The 18,414-nt window shown below is 40.9% G+C and overlaps 1 protein-coding gene across 1 annotated transcript; it reads right to left on the minus strand.

Moving 5' to 3' along the window:
• Window positions 1–201: 201 nt before the first annotated feature.
• Window positions 202–17,176, minus strand: ajm1 (apical junction component 1 homolog). The gene is made up of 2 exons (XM_085414740.1): window positions 16,915–17,176; window positions 202–5,848 (listed from the first exon to the last, which is right to left on the minus strand). Exon 2 carries the CDS (start codon window positions 5,792–5,794, stop codon window positions 2,516–2,518), a length of 3,279 nt encoding a protein of 1,092 aa, XP_085270866.1. The 5' UTR covers window positions 5,795–5,848; window positions 16,915–17,176; the 3' UTR covers window positions 202–2,515.
• Window positions 17,177–18,414: the final 1,238 nt, after the last annotated feature.

Raw genomic sequence — 18,414 nt, forward strand, 5'->3', positions numbered from 1 at the left:
ATGGCTTCTTGGCAGCCACCTTTCCCACTGAGACCATTCAGATTGATCAACTAGTAGATTTTTTTTGACGCCTTCTTGGAAGAAAAATATGAAGTGACAAGGGGTCAAGACTTTTGCACAGTATTGTGTATGTATATGTATCCCTCTTTTGAAGAAAAATTAAGAACTTGACAGTCTGACCTTGCTAAACATAGCAGGTAAGTAAGTGAAATTTATTTATATAGCACTTTTTAAGACACAAATCTGTTACAAGGTGCTTTACTGGGAATCTAAAACAATATTATAATAATCACATGAACAGCTAGACAGCAGTTCCCATTCCATTTATTATATATGATTTATAAATTGACACACTCAGACACTCACATTGAAAGTATAAAAAATACAAGACTACAGAGTTTTCTAGACTTTTTAGTGAGGTCTCTTCTTCATTGCTTTAATATATTATTTTAACTTAAATGACAAAAATGGGAAATTCCTATTTTTCTTAGGATAGTTTTGACAAATCCATTCATCAAGCAAGTTACTATCATTTATGTCATTTTAAAATGATATCAGGGCATAGAAAACAGAATCACATGCAGCCAGCAACTTTTTACTGAATCTATACAGCACATCCTATAAATAAAATTGACTTTCGAATATATGTGCTTCAAGTTTCATTGTACTTTGTATTACAAAATGTAAGGAAAGGTGATATCACAAGGGAAAAACTGAAATGTCAAGGAATGATTAAAGGTTGGGCTGACTTTTGAGCACTAGCTAACTGACAGAGTCATGACTTTTTCAAATACACAGGTCAAAAAAGGGCTTGGCTGAACAATTTTCAAATTGCTGCAACACATGACTGATTCTTTAAAACTGATTTAAAAATGTAATCACTGTGCTGGCAGGCATTTGAGATTTAGATACTACAAAAGCAAAGTCGAGAAATGTTCTACGCTTACAAATAATGAACCAACATGGTTGAAGTGTCTTTCACACACCAGGTGACAGTAGCACCTTTGCGCTCTGGAACGCATTCTTTTCTATAGCTTGCATCGTGCAAGAACAGATTACCATTGCGTCAAGAAAAATGCAGTGCAAGCGTGGCAGCTGTGGAGCACTTCTGCATGCGGTGTAATGGAAATTTGTACAACCAAAAGAAAACACAGAATGATGGGGAAAGGTTACACATTACACATAAAGATCACAAGTGGTTGCAAAATAATAATTTTGTAGTACAGACCCAAGCACAGCACAGCACAAATTTTGAGCCATTCGCTCAACCTAGCAATCAGTGCACAAGCCACTTTCTATGTGAAATGGTTTCATTAAGAAATATTTCTAAAACTTCTGAAAACAATGAGTAATATGTAATGATTCCAGTTTGCTAAAACCAAAATAGGAGGGTGTAAGACACAGATGAATTAAAACTAGTGCAGCACAAATACACAGCTAATGTCTCCTTTAAACATGTATGTACCATATAGCTACTACTCTGGCTCACCTTGCTCTAAGAACAATAACCTGCTCCTGCTGTTTACTCATATAGTTTCATTTATTAATATATCTAAAAAATACATAATTTATCGATATCAGACCATTTTGTATGTGCATGGTTTTGTTTGCTTATTTTTGTTGTAGTAGATAACACTCACTATTCACAGTGCTTAAAACTAAACAGTACAGGCCAACACACAGTGTGGCTGATAGCTGGCACCATTCCAATATCCATTAAAATGTAACTCAAGCCCAATACTGCTCAGCTGATTTTGCAAAGCACCCATGAACAACTACTGAATTGAGCCACTCTCCAAAGTACTGTCTCGGGAAAGAGGAAAATAGTGTTTTTGTAAGTGTAGTATTCCTACCAAAGCAGCATACATACATCAGTTTTTGTTTTAAATCTCACTTCAGAGTTGTCTTATTATGAGTATTTATGCTTCCATTAACATTTTTTATATTTTAGCTCAGTTGCAGCTATTTTTTTTACATATAATATAATATAATATAATATAATATAATAAGAGAAACTACAATTTCTGTAGTTAATTCGTGAAATAACCTTGCATAGGAAAGTTATATAGTTACGAAAATTATAAATAAATTTCATTTTTTCAGCATGGTATTCACTCACAGAAACGGACAATCATTTAAAGAGGCTATAATTCAAAGAATATACAGAACTTGTTAATTTAAATAAAATGAAAACACCAGAATTTTCCTTTGTGCACACCTTAGCAAAAGAAAATGTATCATAAATGATCAGCGTACTAATAATTAAATTTTATTTAAATTAAGTGTGGCTGATAAAAGGTATGTTAAAAAAATGTAAAAAATGTATTTTACTCATTCTGCACCTGACAGGAAGTATTCTGATAAAGATTAATACTGACGAAGTAAACATGAATATATATATTATTTTGATAACAAAATAGTTATCTACAAATGTTTTGTTATTGAGTGGATATATAAATATGTATAACAATATATATGTATTTCTATACATATATATTTACAACTAAAGGTGCACTTAAATAATGTCATCAAGGAGATGTGGGGTGCCTATCCAATCCAACGTCCTGGGCTCTGAAGCAGCCATAATCATGCACATAAACTGTTTACCAGTCCTCTTATCAATAGGATAGATTGTAGTAGGAGTGAATCTTCTGTTACTTTCCACAAACTCACAGAGCTGCTGATACACTTGTGGGTATTCGTGGCGCAAGAAAACCCCTCGAATCCTTAACTCTCGTTGTATATTAATGAAACAAATTTCTCTGGCCTTCCGGCCTTCTTCTCCCTCTTTGTCGAGATCTGCTGTTCCTGGGGGTGGAGTAAGGATCAGTGTTTCCATGTCACTCTCTTGCTTGTGAACCTTTCTCTCTGGGCTAAACGAAGCCAATGCTACTTTTGCATATTTTCTGACAGTTGGAGCTTGGTTCCTTGGTGATGGCCCTTCAGGCAACTGCTCACCTACAGCAATGGATACATTTAAGATGAAACATTCGTTTGGGTCATACTCTTTACCAGCTTCCTGCAGTTCTTTACAGTACTCCCCTAGGTTGTCTTTGAAGCTTTCAAGCTCTCGAAGGGACAAATATGTAGGAGACATAAGTAAACTATCCAGACCATACTGCAAGAAGTTACTAGATGACAAAGGGTTAGGAAAACCAAGGAAGAGAACTCCTCTACCTCGAGAAAGGTAGCCAACTTTGGCAATACGGGAGAAGGCTTTGTGGACTTCAACAGTCTCCCGACAGTGTTTGATGATATGACGGCAAGTGCTACCAATTCTTCCATACAGGCAGCTTTCTTTATGAATATCCCAGTCCTCCCTGCGACAATTTCGAGAGCAGTAATAGGTGTAACAGCTATGGCAGGATTTAAAATAAAGGCAGGCATTGAATAGGGTTTCTGTCCTCCGGCATTTGTTGTTAGAGCACATCATTGTATCATCCTCATCTGGGCTCTGATCAGGGGAACACTCGTCTGCACTCTTCATTACATCACTTGCCCCATCTATATCTCGAAAAGCATCAGGATTCATTCGGATCGAGGTGGGTTGTTTGTCCAGAGGAGCTGCTTCTTCTGTGCCTGTCTTTGAACTCTTTCTGGACAAAGACACTGCTTCTTCCTCATCAATTAACTTCTTTAGTTGGTCCAGAATGTCTTCACTTGCCCTTCTGCTGGGTGGCTTATAGTCAGTCACAAGATCAGCCAGAAGTTCATCAAGTTGTTCAAGACTTTGCTGAAGTGAAGCATTGTCATGTGTCTTCTCTTTGGCTGAGCTTTCAAAATCCCGATGAATCATTTCTGGACTCTCTGTGCTTCTGGTATCAAGAATGTCCCAACTGGCAGATCGTCCTTCAGCCTTATTAAGGCTACTTGATCGAATGTCATTATCTGTGATTGTTATTTCAGGGGTGACAAACCAGAGTTTACTGGAGCTGCTCTTTGATATCTCTGTTGGGCTTTTGTCAATCAGTGAGTTGTCAGACATTGACAAGGCTGCATAGCGTCTTGGTGAACTAGAGAGATTAACAACCACTGGTTGTGGTTTTTCACCAGCAGATCTCTCGGGCTTTCTGGAGTCAAGAAGATCATCATAACTCTGACCTCGCTGTACAGGAAGAGGCTGTTCTCTTTCCACACGTGAGTTCAGAATATTGTCCCAAGACCTTGAGTAAGATTTGGAATCTGTACCAAATCTTTGAGGTTCAACACATGGGTTGGTATACCACGGAGTCAGTGCAGGCTCTTGTTGTACTCTTGTTGGAGTGACTTGAGATGCATGAGAGGGAGGATTGGTGGTGTAACCAGATGCATCTGAACCATACCAGTCATCTGTTTGTGAATGCATTACTCTAGCATGTCTTCTGCCTTCAGTGTAATATGCCCTAGCTGGGACATGGTGCTCTGGTGGCATTGCATACATCTCACTGGAATAATAAAACCTAGGTGGAGCAGTCTGAATTTGATAAGACCTTGGATCATCCCCATAAAATATTCTTGTTGGAGGTGTCTGTATGATATATGGCCATGGTTCATTTGCTGCATAGGGTTTGGGATACCCTGTCTTCATAGAGTATGAATAGGGCTCCATTTCAGAATAATATGGTCTTGTAGCTACAGCATGCACTATTCGAGTTCTTGGATCTTGCACAAATTGGACTTTTGGAGTATATGCTTGTCCAGGTGTGTAACGTTCATCATGAAAGTAAGAACTTGGTTGAGGAGGAGCAGTAGTAACATATCCCCCTGGGTCATCTGCATAAAAGAACTTAGTTGGCACATTAGGACTAGAGTGAGCTCTGCGTTCTCTGCCATAGAAATCACCTGATGAAGGCATCCTCTGCAAGGAAATCTCCATAGGTTGTACATAACTACTTGGCATGCTACGGGAATATTGATAACTTTGTCGACTTTCTGTAACAAATGAGTCAGTGGGAGTAGGCGTTCTAGAATATGAGAAATGACGTGGCACAGTCAGGCTCCTAGTCCCTGCACTGTGGTGTCTCTGCCAGGGTATGTCCATTTGAGGTGTGGCATTTTTCCGTCCTGAATGATGTAATGTTGCATCATCAGGCTTGATGTCAACCCGACACCTGACATGAGGGCTAGTTGCTGGTTTATCCAGACCTTCATCCTCAAAATTATCAGCAGTGTAGTGAGGAGAATATCGACTACTGTCACCCATTTGTGGCTGCAACTTAATGGGATGTACTTCTTGCATATGAGCCCTGGTTGCTGCATAGGAGGGTTCCCTATGTGGTGATACTTCTGGTCTCCGACGGGAGTCTCTATAATCCCTTTGGAACTCTCTGCCCTTCCTTCCTGAAGATGATGATCCTTCAAGAGACACGGCAGTGAAAGTTGTCTGGACTCGAGGTGCACTTTTTGACCTGGTCCTTCGTTTTTGTTCAGGGACAATTACCTCACTGGCCATATCTGTTGTCACTGGCTGAGGAGTCAACCTGTGACTAAAAATGTCAGGAGCAGAAAAACGGTACCTCTGCCGGTGGCCCAACACATTCCAGGCAACATCTTGGTTGGATGCCTGCCTATCTCCTTTCCTGTATGGAGAATCCATAGGATATTTGTGTGATTTGGGGTACTCCAGTGACTTATAGTCAAAGGTACGGCAGTGTCTCTTATTGTCTTTGCTTTTACCGTCCTCCAGTGTGTTGGAATTTATACTATCACATTGTTTGGAAGATTGTAAGGACTTATAGAGTGAAGAAATGGGGATCACTTTTATGTCTTGATGCACCGTTGATACCAGTATGTCAGGTGGGTCTGTGCGTGTCATCTTAAAGGGATTCCTCTAGTTTTCTCCATCAAGTTGCTTTAATGTTGATGTTGCCTGGAGAAAAACAAAGAATTTCAGTCACATTTTGTACAAACATTAATAACGAAAATTTATATTAAATTCTGCAAACTATTCAGCCTTCTAGGACTGTTGTAGATCAAAACAAGATCAGTACTACAAATTTAGTCGAGCAAAATTGTACCGCTCTAAATCATGGAATTGAAAAAGGTCATCAAATTTTTTCTCCATTTCAAGATTAACTTTCCTTGTGAACAACTTGGAATAGAGTTGCTGCTGACACTGATGCAGCTAGTGAGATGCCACTTAGGCAACTACTTAACTAATAAGATATTGAGGGTGGCAACAATCAGTTGGGGGCAGCAGGGAGGGGGCCCCCGTTATCTTCAATCGAATTTCCCACATTGACTAAAACTTAGCAATCCCCAGACCCAATGCCTAGCTGTACACACACACACACACACACACACACAATGCACAAAGACACATATCTATCCACATCGACCCGACCCTCCAAAATGCATATGAACACATGCCCTCCCAGAGCCAACACTGGAATGCAGCCAGCCTGGCCCCAGATCACCAGCCAACCAGTATGGGGTCTAAATAGTGAGTATGACTGTATGAGAACTAGAGTGCTATTAAAACTGAGGGGACAGATGCAAGATGAGCAGGTCACCCACTGCCCATAACACGAAGAACCCGGGACCCATGCAAACAGCTTGCATGGGTCCTGGGCCCACTTTTCTTATTCTCTCTTCTTCTGTACACCAGAGCACCGCTGCTTCAGTTTTCAGGCCCCTCTTCTGTGGAACCAGCTTCCAGTTTGGATTCAGGAGACAGACACTATCTCTACTTTTAAGATTAGGCTTAAAACTTTCCTTTTTGCTAAAGCATATAGTTAGGGCTGGACCAGGTGACCCTGAATCCTCCCTTAGCTATGCTGCAATAGACATAGGCTGCCGGGGGATTCCCATGATGCATTGAGTTTTTCCTTTCCAGTCACCTTTCTCACTCACTATGTATTAACAGACCTCTCTGCATTGAATCATATCTGTTATTAACCTATGTCTCTCTTCCACAGCATGTCTTTTATCCTGTCTTCCTTCTCTCACCCCAACCGGTCGCAGCAGATGGCCGCCCCTCCCTGAGCCTGGTTCTGCCGGAGGTTTCTTCCTGTTAAAAGGGAGTTTTTCCTTCCCACTGTTGCCAAAGTGCTTGCTCATAGGGGGTCATATGATTGTTGGGTTTTTCTCTGTATCTATGAAGCACCTTGAGGCGACTTATGTTGTGATTTGGTGCTATATAAATAAAATTGAATTGAATTGAATTGAATGCAGACCACCCCTATGGAACCAGGGGCCTAACCAGAAAATCTGCGACCCCCGCATCAGAGCCCCAGGTTGAGCTCCTGGACCTGCAAAGAAGAGGCAAGCCACCCGGCCTGGGGCCAGCACCCATCTCCAGGCCCCTCCAGGCCCCAGGAATCCGCTAGACACCCATAGCCCTAGAGACCACCCCCAGCCACCTGCAATGCAGGCAGGGAGAGGGCACTACAGTCGACAACTATCACCAACAAAGTAATGTACTTGATCAGTGGGGACCAGAGATAAATAAAAGAAACAAGATGATAACAGTAGATCTATACGTAAAATTCTATATTGAGTTATACAGAATCTGTTTTTTTTAATTATCCTTTCATGATTATAGTTTTAATTAGTGATGTGTAAGGAAGTAAGATGTATATGTGACGTATTTACTTTCCTAGCAAATTCACTTACGTCACCTAAGCTACACAACTACGTGGGGTTGGGATATAGACACTAATTCATATGGATGGGTCCTGTTCAGCGGTTCTCTGCCAGAACCTATATGACCAGGAACACAAGATCATATAGCATGCATATAGTTATCTGTTGTGTGCATATAGTTATCTGTTGTGTTCACTGTTCAGTGTGTGCATAGTCTGTAAGGCACAGTTGGAGCATCCTTTGTCCTGTGTAGTGTGTTCTATGTATACTTTTGTATTGTATAAGTTGTAAATTGGTGCTTTTAGTCATTTTGAAGGTGTGTAAGCATATTTGTGTCTTGAAGTTTTGGTCTGGATTGATGGAAAGACTTCGCTCCCACTTTGTGGTTGGAAAGGAAATTGAATCATCATTTTAATAATAATATTTTTGATAACAATTTGGGGGTACAGGTAGGGCTGGGCGATATGGCCTAAAATTCATATCTCGATATTCTTTAGCTGGATGGCGATATACGATATATATCTCGAAATTTTTTTAAACCCATAAAGTAAGAACAAAAAGAGAGTTCTTAGTCAAAGCTGTGTCCCAGATGTTGTTTTTGTGCATAACAAAACGCTCACAATTGTGCAGTCAAAATGTAAGCTAACAGACGCTGAGCATAATAACAAAGCCAGACAGATTTCGCAGCTGCTCTGTTCCCAAGTTCTACTGCGTGACTGACAGCCTTGAGTTTTAAATCCGCTTCGTAACCGTGTCTCTTACAGGTGCCATTTGTGGTCCTTATACGCACACAATACGGTAATATTACGTTGAAGAAGGTATGCATTACTCTGTGAGGCTCCAGACTATGGTAGCCATAATGCTCCAACAATCCATCAAGCGGTGCGGCTTCGTATCTTACCAAAGTCGTACTAAAGCATTTTTGACAGATTGCTACCACATAAAATCGGTTTGCAGTCAGTAAGCACAACCAGAATTCATACATAAGGCACACTGTCGATTTTTGAGAAAATGAAAGGATTTTAGTGTAAGGTTATAGTTCAAAAAATACGGTACACGAGTTTTGTAAGGTAGTTTGTTTCGGGGCAGGAGGCTGGGAGACTTCGCGGTCTGGGATACAGCACTCTTCACACCCTCTTCATTTTGCACTTTATGGCGCTGTTGTAAATAGTGAAAATACTAGTAGTGCTAGCTGCACGGCGTCAACATGTTAATGACGTAACCACTAACCGCAACGCTAACGCGTTGACACTGTGCAGCCCCATGCACGGGGCGATCCACGGTAACTCATTAACGGAGATTTGCCGCGTTAATACAGTTATGGAGTTAACGTCATTTTAACGAGAGTAACGCTGCAGCACTAAAATAGTAATCTCCAAATGTTTTCTTTTTACCGACCAGCTGCTCTTTGATAGCTGCTGTGTCCATCTTGTCGTTACCTGCAGGTGAAGCGATGGGGGAGGGGGAGTTGTGTTCAGTGAAGGAGAGAGGCGAGGCCGAGTAACGCAGCGCAGAGACAAAAGTGGATGAAAGAGAGGCAAACTTGCAGTTCCACTATATTGATATAAACGATATTGTCACATCTCTTATCTCATATAAAAATATATTGATATATTTAAAAACTTGATATATCGCCCCGTCCTAGGTACAGGAATGTAATAATTCATAATCAAGTTCAGTTCATTGGGATTAAATCTTTCCTGTTTGATGGATTTCAATTCCTGATATTCAAGAAACTTACTTTTGCTGATGAATTTCTGAAATGAAACAGAGTTTCTATCTTGAATAACATGCAACGGAAATTTGGTATTTCTACACCACCATTGTGTTTTGGCTTTTGTAGAGTTTTAAGACTTATTTGTGGAAATTCTTCCCATGAGAAATATAGGTAAAGTTTTCCAACATGTAAGACCATTTATAGTAGAGGAATATGGTTCAACTGTACCATATCTGAGACCCTGGGAGAAAAATAATTATACCTAAATATCTAAATGTTACCTGACTATAGTGACACAGTGGAGGTGTTCTAAAAATTAAAATTCAGAGGCAACTGTTGATTTGCTCCATTTGATGGAGTAGTTTGATATAGATGAATACTTTTCTATTAATGTGATTGTCCTCAGAAGATAGGTTTGTGTGTTACCAAGGACAAATAATACATCATCAGCATATAAGCTTATCTTACGGTTTGTATTTTCTTTTAATATTTACATTTGTGTCGGACTGCTGCTGATAATGACTCAATGAAAATGACAAAAAAGGAAGTGGCAGAGTGGATAGCCCTGTCTGGTGCCCATTTGTAGATTGATCTTACTTTCCGAAGCTCCAAAGTAAGCAATAATCTATTACATTTATTAGTTTGCATGTGTTAGTGGCTGAGTATCTGCTCCTGATAAAACCTGTTTAGTCAGGGTGTATTATAAATGGAGTGATTTTTTTCTTAATCTTCTTGCAAGGGCTTTGCAAAGTATTCTGTGGTCTAGATTTATGTGTGACATTGGGCAGTAGCTGGATGGTAGTCATTAGTCATCTATCTTTGCATGGTTTAAGAAGTAGACTAATGATGGTAGGGTTCTTAAACTTAAGCTGGTTAAACTTAGAGGTGAGGTGGAGGTGACTTGTACCTCGGCTGCAGAAGAGGATGGGGCAGCATCCTCACCTGGGACAGTGCTAGGGGAGCGGATAGCCATCATTTAATCATCATTTAATTGGGGCTGCTGTAGCTCAGTAGGTAGAACAGGTCACCTAGTAATCAGGAGGTTTTCCAGGAACACCCAGTCAAGTCATAAGCAGAAAGAATAAACAACTGTTGAAACAGACAGGCATAACATTACATGGTTTTGAACTACTAATGCTGCTGAGACCAGTTGGGAACAAGTACAACTTATTGCCAGCAATGTGGACCAAGCTCTCACGACAATGGCTTGTAGTAAATACTCTGTACCCTGAAGGATGTGTTTTATGCCTTCAGGTTCACAAAGCACATGTAGACTGGTTGGGAGAACTCTCTGCAGACTCAAATATCCTCAAGAGGAAAAAGAGCTGGTCCAGTGTTCTACTACCAGGAAAAAGACCACTGAAGCTGATGTTCCAATAGGACAAAGTCTCCTTTCTAGTACCTTGGCATTGACCTTCTTAGGGAGGCTGAGTAGTGTGATGCCCCTATAGTTGGAACACTGTTGGTGATCCCCCTTCTTAAAGACAGGAATCACCACCCTGGTTTCCCAAACAAAAGGTTCTGCTCCAGATTTCCACGTGATATCAACCAAGACAGCCCTACAACAAGTAAGGCCTTAAGGAGGTAGATGGCTCCATTCACCTCTGGTTTGTTGGTTACCACCTCAACAGGCACTGTCACAGAGAGCCTGTGAACTTTCAGCACACTGCAGTGTCTTTAATCTATCTGTTGTGTATATTGCTACCACATTACTTTAAAAAAAATCATCAATGGAGTTGCTAAAAGCTCCACCTGGAAAAACCTCAGGAACTGCCACACCAGTCTGGGTCATTTTGGACTCCTTTTATAGTAAAGTTCCTTGGTGGTTCGATTCCTTGTTCCTCCATACCAAAAATCCTCGGACAAGACACTAACCCCCACCTGCTCTCCAATGCATCCATTGGAGTATGAATGCGTATGAATGTATGTTAGTTAGAAAGCACCGACAAAGCATAGACAACAGTGCTTGTGTGAACGGGTGTGTACGGATGAATGTGGCGTGTTGTATAGAGCGCTTTGAGTACTCCAGGAGATTAGAAAAGCGCTATATAAGAATCAGAATCAGTCAACAAACTGCTCGAAATGCATTGACAGAAACAGTTCAGGTATTTTGAGTAATTCTGCACTCTAGATGCGTCAATTGTGTTAATTGCAGCCAGCCTTCTCGTTGACCCCCATGGGCACACCTGTTCCCCCAAATCCACCAAGGGCAGAGAGCTCAGGTCCATCGAGACCGGGGCTCACAGCAACAGCACTACCATGGCCCACAGAGCCCACATAACCCATTCGACCCTACTGCAGAGGAAAACTACACCCACCCCAACATTCAGTCAACTCACAGACTACACCTGCAGAGTGTATTCCACAAGAGCAGAAACCACCTGCAAAAGATGGTAACAACCTCCCCGCCATCTAAAGAGGCCCTAGCTCTACAAATGCACCAAAGGCCCCGCGTCAGTGCCAGGCCCCATTGCATGCACCCACGCACAACTCCGGTGATACACCAACCAGGAACCAGGCCCCCAGGCTAGCCAGAACACCAGCTTGGAAACAAAGCACCCACAGAACCCCAAGTCCCCAAGCCTGGCCCGGACCCGCACTGCAATGTCTGCCAGCATAGACCTCCCCGAGCCCTGCTGCATGCAGCCACCATAAAGACACCACCCAAGAGCCACCAGAGCCCCATCCCAGCCAGCACTACAGCCCCCAGGTCAAGACCCCCAAAAAACCCACTCCTAGAGAACCCCCAGACAGTCTGCTTAGGATTTGCAGAAGGCAGTGAGAGCCATGTGGACTGTGTTCATCTCCATAGTGAAATCATTTAAGTCACTCAGCAAGCAAAGGGGAGGCTGAAATGTTACATTTCAGACATTGATAGTCTTCGCATATCCTGCGCTAAAATGTCTGAAAAAGTGGACAGAAGCAGAGAGCGGGGATATAATTGTCAGGTGTATTGTCTTGACAGTGTGCGCAGAAGATGTAAAACCCATCCTGAACATCCGCTGACCTGTATAGTGCACCCTGTGTAGTATTTTATATTGTAGACTGTGATTTCTAATCAAATTAAATGTTTTTAAACATGTCTGAAGAAGAACATGTCAGAAGCTGTTGTCCAAGCTGACTGATAGATCCGCCTCCTATTTCGCAATAGGAAGTGATATTGATTCATTTATTTAGGAGTGTCCTGTATATTTTAGACAGTAATTTGAGGGGTTTTGAGATTAAGGAATTATACCACACTTGGTGGTGTTTATAATTTGACTTGATTAGGCTTAAATTTATTTTTTACTATAGATTTAATTTGTTAATATTCTAAAAATCTATTCTTGATAATTCCATATTGTTTAGCTAATCTGTCAAACGGTATAAAGTCTGTTTTTTTGATTATTCATAACTGTTCAAAGTATTTAATTCGTTTACAACTCAAATCTGCAAAGTTTATCATATCATTGTTCTGTAGTATGTCAGGGTTGTTCCAAATGGGTGTTCGAAGACCATGGGATCAATGAAGACTCAGTCATTTTTAGAAACTCCCACCATGCTGTTAGAGAGGAGCTGATATTGATGCTTTTAAAGCAATGAGCTATCATCATTGAACTACCGTTCATTAGCTCAATGATGATTGAGCTAATGAACGGTAGGATTTAAATCTCTACATTTTCCATAGTTCCAGTTCTACATCCACTACTCACTCCACCACACCAATCTTAGAACTGAAGAAGCTTCTCAGATGAGAGGTGAAACATCTTCAAGAAACTAAAAGAAGTCCAGATGTTTTTCTTTCCAAGCTACTTAGACTACCTAGACATTTTTTGTTCTGTACTGTCAAATGTTTGAGGCATGGAAGCCTTGAAAATCTAAATTATAATACAGTATTAAAAACTGAAGTTGTTATACATGTGTACTTGATTTTTTTTTTTATTGCGGTATTAAAAAATATATCACATATACCAAAATACTTATAACTACAGAAGAAGGTAAGAAGACTTTTAAACTGATACAGGAATTCTGTTCAGGAGCAGTATATGGGAGGCTGTGTGTGAAACTCCTTCATCAAAGCTTTTCAGTTGTGCCAACATGCCTAACACAGTTTTTGGTTCAGTAAAAACTACTATTTTCATATTAAATATTCAAATGGACAGATCTGACCAAAAGATGACATTGGGAACAGATGAAATATTTCATGGTAAAAAAAATAAGATGGAAACATAACAGTGAGAATATGGCATATACTTTATACAGCAGTAAGAAATTACAGCAACAGCAAAAAAATTATATACTGTAACAGGCTTCAAAATATAAGCCCGTTGTTCCTGGGAAAATTTGATCTTTTGAAAACATCTCCCAGTGATCTTTTTAAAATAACACACTTATCATGATAATTTAATGCTTGCTAAAGAACCAATACCAAGGAAAAGCAACAAGCAGAAGGGATTTGTTTGGGCCAAGAAACACAAGGAATGGACATTAGACCAGTGAAAATCTGTGCTTTGGTCTGATGAGTCCAAATTTGAGATCTTTGGTTCTACCCGCAGTGTCTTTGTGTCTTTGGTCTCTACATGCATAGTTCCTGTCATTAAGTATGAAGGATGAGGTGTGATGGTGTAGGGGTGCTTTGGTGGTGACACTGTTGGGGAATTTATTCAACACCGAAGGGACACTGAACCAGCATGGCTACTAGGGCTGCCACAAACGATTATTTTGATAGTCGACTAGTCACCAATTATTTTTGCGATTAGTCGACTAATCAGATCATCATCCATTAGACGTAAAACTACAGCTTATTGCACCAGCAGCATCTGCTCTTATATAACTATCATTAGCTTACAGCTTTAAGTGTTTAAGGTATGTGCTAACTAAAAATAAAGACAAGATGATAGTTTATTGAATTTTAATGAAATTTGCAGATTGTTTCGGTGAAGATTAATAAACTCCTTGCTATCTAAAATATAACAGGACACTGGAGTATATTCTGGAGCATCTCACACTTCTGATAATCAGCTGTCTGCTTGACGTTTATTCAGCTGTGTAAAAACTATAACTTTAATCTCAGACAAACTGATTTACTCAGGAACAAATAAAATACTAAAAAAAAAAAGCCAAACAATAACATTTTAAGTTATCTAAGTGACTCATATATATTTAACCTGAGTAGCGAAAGATGGCGGTGGGTTTGAAAACGATTTGCGGGGAGTCCGGTGTTCTCACGGCGCTAGTGAGCCTAGCCCCCGGCTCGCTAACGAGCTAGTGGGTAACAGATGTCTCCGAAAACGTCGGAGCGCTTTTGAAAATATGTGGTGTCCTGATAAACTGAGCAGATATTTGAGGTTTACACAGTTACATTCTCGCCTGAAAATATGTTAAACGTTTATTTTGTGACCCAGAAAGAATAATAAGAGTAACATTAAAACTAACTAGCTGCCGCCATTGTTGGAAACTGCGCTGGGCCGCGCTATGAATTCTGGGACACAGCTGCTTCTTCTTCTTCTTCTTCTTCGGGGTTTAACGGTAGCTGACATCCTTGTACATGCAATGCTGCCATCTTCTGTTTCAGTCCGTTATTACACTCTTAAATCCTGCCACTTATTCCTGCGTCTTTTGTGATCGTACAAAGTTTCAAACGACGCGTCGACTATTAAATCAGTCGTCGACGATTTTGATAGTCGACGTAATCGTGACTAGTCGACAAATCGTGGCAGCCCTAATGGCTACCACAGCATCCTGCAGCAGCGTGCCATCCCATCCCAAACACACCTCCAGCCTGTGTAAGGGCTATTTGACCATGAGGGAGAGTGATGGAATGCTGCATCAGATGGCCTGACCTCCACAGTCATCTGACCTAAACCTAATCGAGAAGGTTTGGGAGGTGATGGACCACAGAAAACAGCCAACAAGATCTTGGAAAACCATTTCATGAAGGACATTGACAGAATGTTAGTGTGCAAAGCAGTAATCAATGCAACGAGTGGCTGTTTTGAATAATATAAAATACAAAACATGTTTTAAGTTATTTCACACTTTTTTGTTTACTACATAATTCCATATGTGCTTCTTCACAGTTTTGATGCCTTCAGTGAGAATCTAAAATGTAAATAGTCATTTAATTAAAGAAAAAACATTAAATGAAAAGGTGTGTCCAAATTTTTGACTGTTAGTGTATGCTCGTATCCAGACAACATCTTTTGCAGGGAAGGAATTGTGTGTTTCAGCAAGATAATGTTAAACCAAATACTATATCAATTACATGTAAAATTCATAGTAGAAGATTTCAGGGCTTTCACCATATGCATGTTCAGTTATGATTCTCTTTTAGATACTAAATCATCACACAAAAAGACATATCTCAGCTTGTCTTGTTGTTGCATGTACGAGGGAAAGGCAATAGCAATGACATCCTAATATAACATTTTTATATCAAGTAAAATTTTAGTCCACGGACAGCATGATATGGCATAGCCCTAATGAAAAGCAAAAATCTAACTTCATCCCCTCCCAAACTGAAACAAAATAAAAGTAACTAGGACAAACTTATATGACAGCTGGATGTGTGGTTCATTCATTCTCTGTTTGGATTGTGTATAAAGTGTTTTGTTTTGACGAACATATGAAATTTCAAGACCAAAGTTCAACCCAAGACACACTGTACAGCAGACTTGAAGGCTCCATCTCTTTACTTGTTCTCAATCCAGGTGGAGCAGTCTCTGGTATCTTGTGTGTCAGCCCCATAACTGAACTATTACAAGCAAGCTGATTCCTCACCTCTACAAATGCCCTTTTCTTCTCACTTTCCTGCATCCATTGGCAGACAAATGATGTGTGTAGATGATTGACAGTGTGCTGGATCAATGTTTTTTGCTGCAGTTTCCTCACAATATGTCTATTGTTCTTCTTAGACACCTCTGTATGTGGCCTCTCTGTGGCCACATGCCGACCCTATTGCATTACAGCAGAAATCTGACTTTACTGGTCTACAGTGGTAAAATTATTAGTTTGTATTGACCATTTGATAATGGACCAATTAATATGGGAGGCAATAAAGCAATGATGGGTATTGATGGGTGCAATGATAGGCATTTGCCAGTATTTTTGACATCTGTGTATGAGGGCATACATAGTGCTCAGGGCTAGCACTAGCATTTTTTTTTTAAATAAAATGAACTCTCGTCTCAGAGCCGTGAATCAAGCGTGAATAAACGTCGCATGGGATCGCTGGGGTAGCTAATACTGCGCAGGCTACTATCCTGATTGCTGCAGCACATCCTGCAGCTCCTGCTGCTGCCTGGAGCCTGAATCCTTAAGAGGATGATGTCAGTGTTCGATGATGGGAACACATTAGCCTATCGTCAGCCAGCAGAAAGCACAAAAAAAAGTAGCCAAATGAATAATACAAAGAACCAATACCCCATCTATGCTCAGAACATGCAATGCTCTGCGAGCTTCGAGTGATTACAAGCAGTTTAATTATTAGACCATAGATCCGAGAACAAGGTGTACGGTCTGCATGTTGTTCGGCCCGTATTACCGTCGCAGTGTTGTGAAATTAAGCAGAGATTTGCGAGGGGGAGACGATCCAAACGTTCCTGCGTGCATAATAGTGGACAGCGCGATACCGTAAATCAAAAGCTGCATCTTACCGCATCAGTTCGGATTCCCAGCTTGTGCTTATCCATTTTCTGTTAGGGACGTGACACGAGGGAGTGTGATAGTGGTTTCTCAGTGACGACATCGAACATGTGCAAAAGGCAAAGCTGCTCCTTATTGGTCAGAATCTTTAGATTTTTTTTCCTCCTCCTCCCTACTCGGTAGATTGCTGCGTTACCCTGCTGCAACATCCACACGTATGTCGCCGCAACCCGTGCTCCGTCCCCCCTCCCGCTTTCTCTCTCGCGCTCTCTCCCCCTCCATTGCGCCTGTACCACTGACAGCAACACGCCTGAAACCACCCCTTCCAATGAGGCTGAGTGCCTCAGCCTTTCGCCTGACTGCAATGACCATGTACAAAAGAAGCAAAGCTCTGGCGCACATTTACACCGCGGTTCCAAATTATTATGCAAATGACATTTTTCTCTGATTTTCCTAAATAGTCGATCCAAGTGACAGTCAGCATAATTTTCGAGTCATCAAGCATTAGAGTATAATTGGAATGTTACTGAACAAACATCCCAGTGAAAACGGTATGTTTTTCAAAACTAACACACTAACAAAATGCACTATCCCAAATTATGATGCACAGCAGATGTTTCAAAACATTTCATAGGTTGTAAAGAACTGAAAATGGTAATTTGTTAAATTTGCAGCATTAGGATATCATATTTACTGAAATCAAAAGCCTTTTCAATCAAAAACATCTTAAGAGGTCAAGTTACATATTAACATAGGACCCTTTATTTGATAGCAGTTTCGCAATTCTTGCATCCATGGAACTTGTACGTTTTTTGGAGAGTTTCTGCTTGAATGTCTTTGCAGGATGTCAGAATAGCTTCCCAGAGCTCTTGTTTGGATGTGAACTGCCTCCCACCCTCATAGATCTTTTGCTTGAGAATGCTCCAAAGGTTCTCAATAGGATTGAGGTCAGGGGAGGATGGGGGCCACACCATGAGTTTTTCTCCTTTTATGCCAATAGCAGCCAATGATGCAGAGGTATTCCTTGCAGCATGAGATAGTATTCCTTGCAGCATCCTCATGCATGATGATTTTGTTGCAGAAAGAACGGTCTTTTATATTGTACCATGGAAGAAAGTGGTCGGTCAGAAAGTCCACATACTTTGCAGAGGTCAATTTCACACCTTCAGGGAGCCTAAAGGGGCTGACCAGCTTGGAATCCACATGATTCGGGCCGAAAACATGACTCCACCACGTAATTACTGACATCACAGCCTTGTTGGGACATGGTGGCCATCCAACAACCATCCACTACTCTTCCATCTGGACCATCCAGGGTTGCACAGCACTCATCAGTGAACAAGACTGTTTGAAAACTATTCTTCATGTAGTTCTGGGCCCACTGCAGCCGTTTCTGCTTGTGAGCACTGGTTAGGGGTGGCCGAGTAGAAGGTTTATGCATAACTGTAAGCCTCTGGAGGGTCCTACACCTTGACGTTCGTGGGACTCCAGAGGCACCAGCAGCTTCAAAT

The sequence above is a fragment of the Rhamphochromis longiceps genome, linkage group LG7 (assembly GCF_057381845.1).
Source record: "Rhamphochromis longiceps isolate RC_006_pf linkage group LG7, R_longiceps_female_GT1.1, whole genome shotgun sequence".
Taxonomy (NCBI): domain Eukaryota; kingdom Metazoa; phylum Chordata; class Actinopteri; order Cichliformes; family Cichlidae; genus Rhamphochromis; species Rhamphochromis longiceps.

Coding starts and splice junctions, on each gene's coding strand:
- ajm1 (XM_085414740.1), bottom strand. CDS start 5,794: ATGACACGCACAGACCCACCTGACATACTGGTATCAACGGTGCATCAA.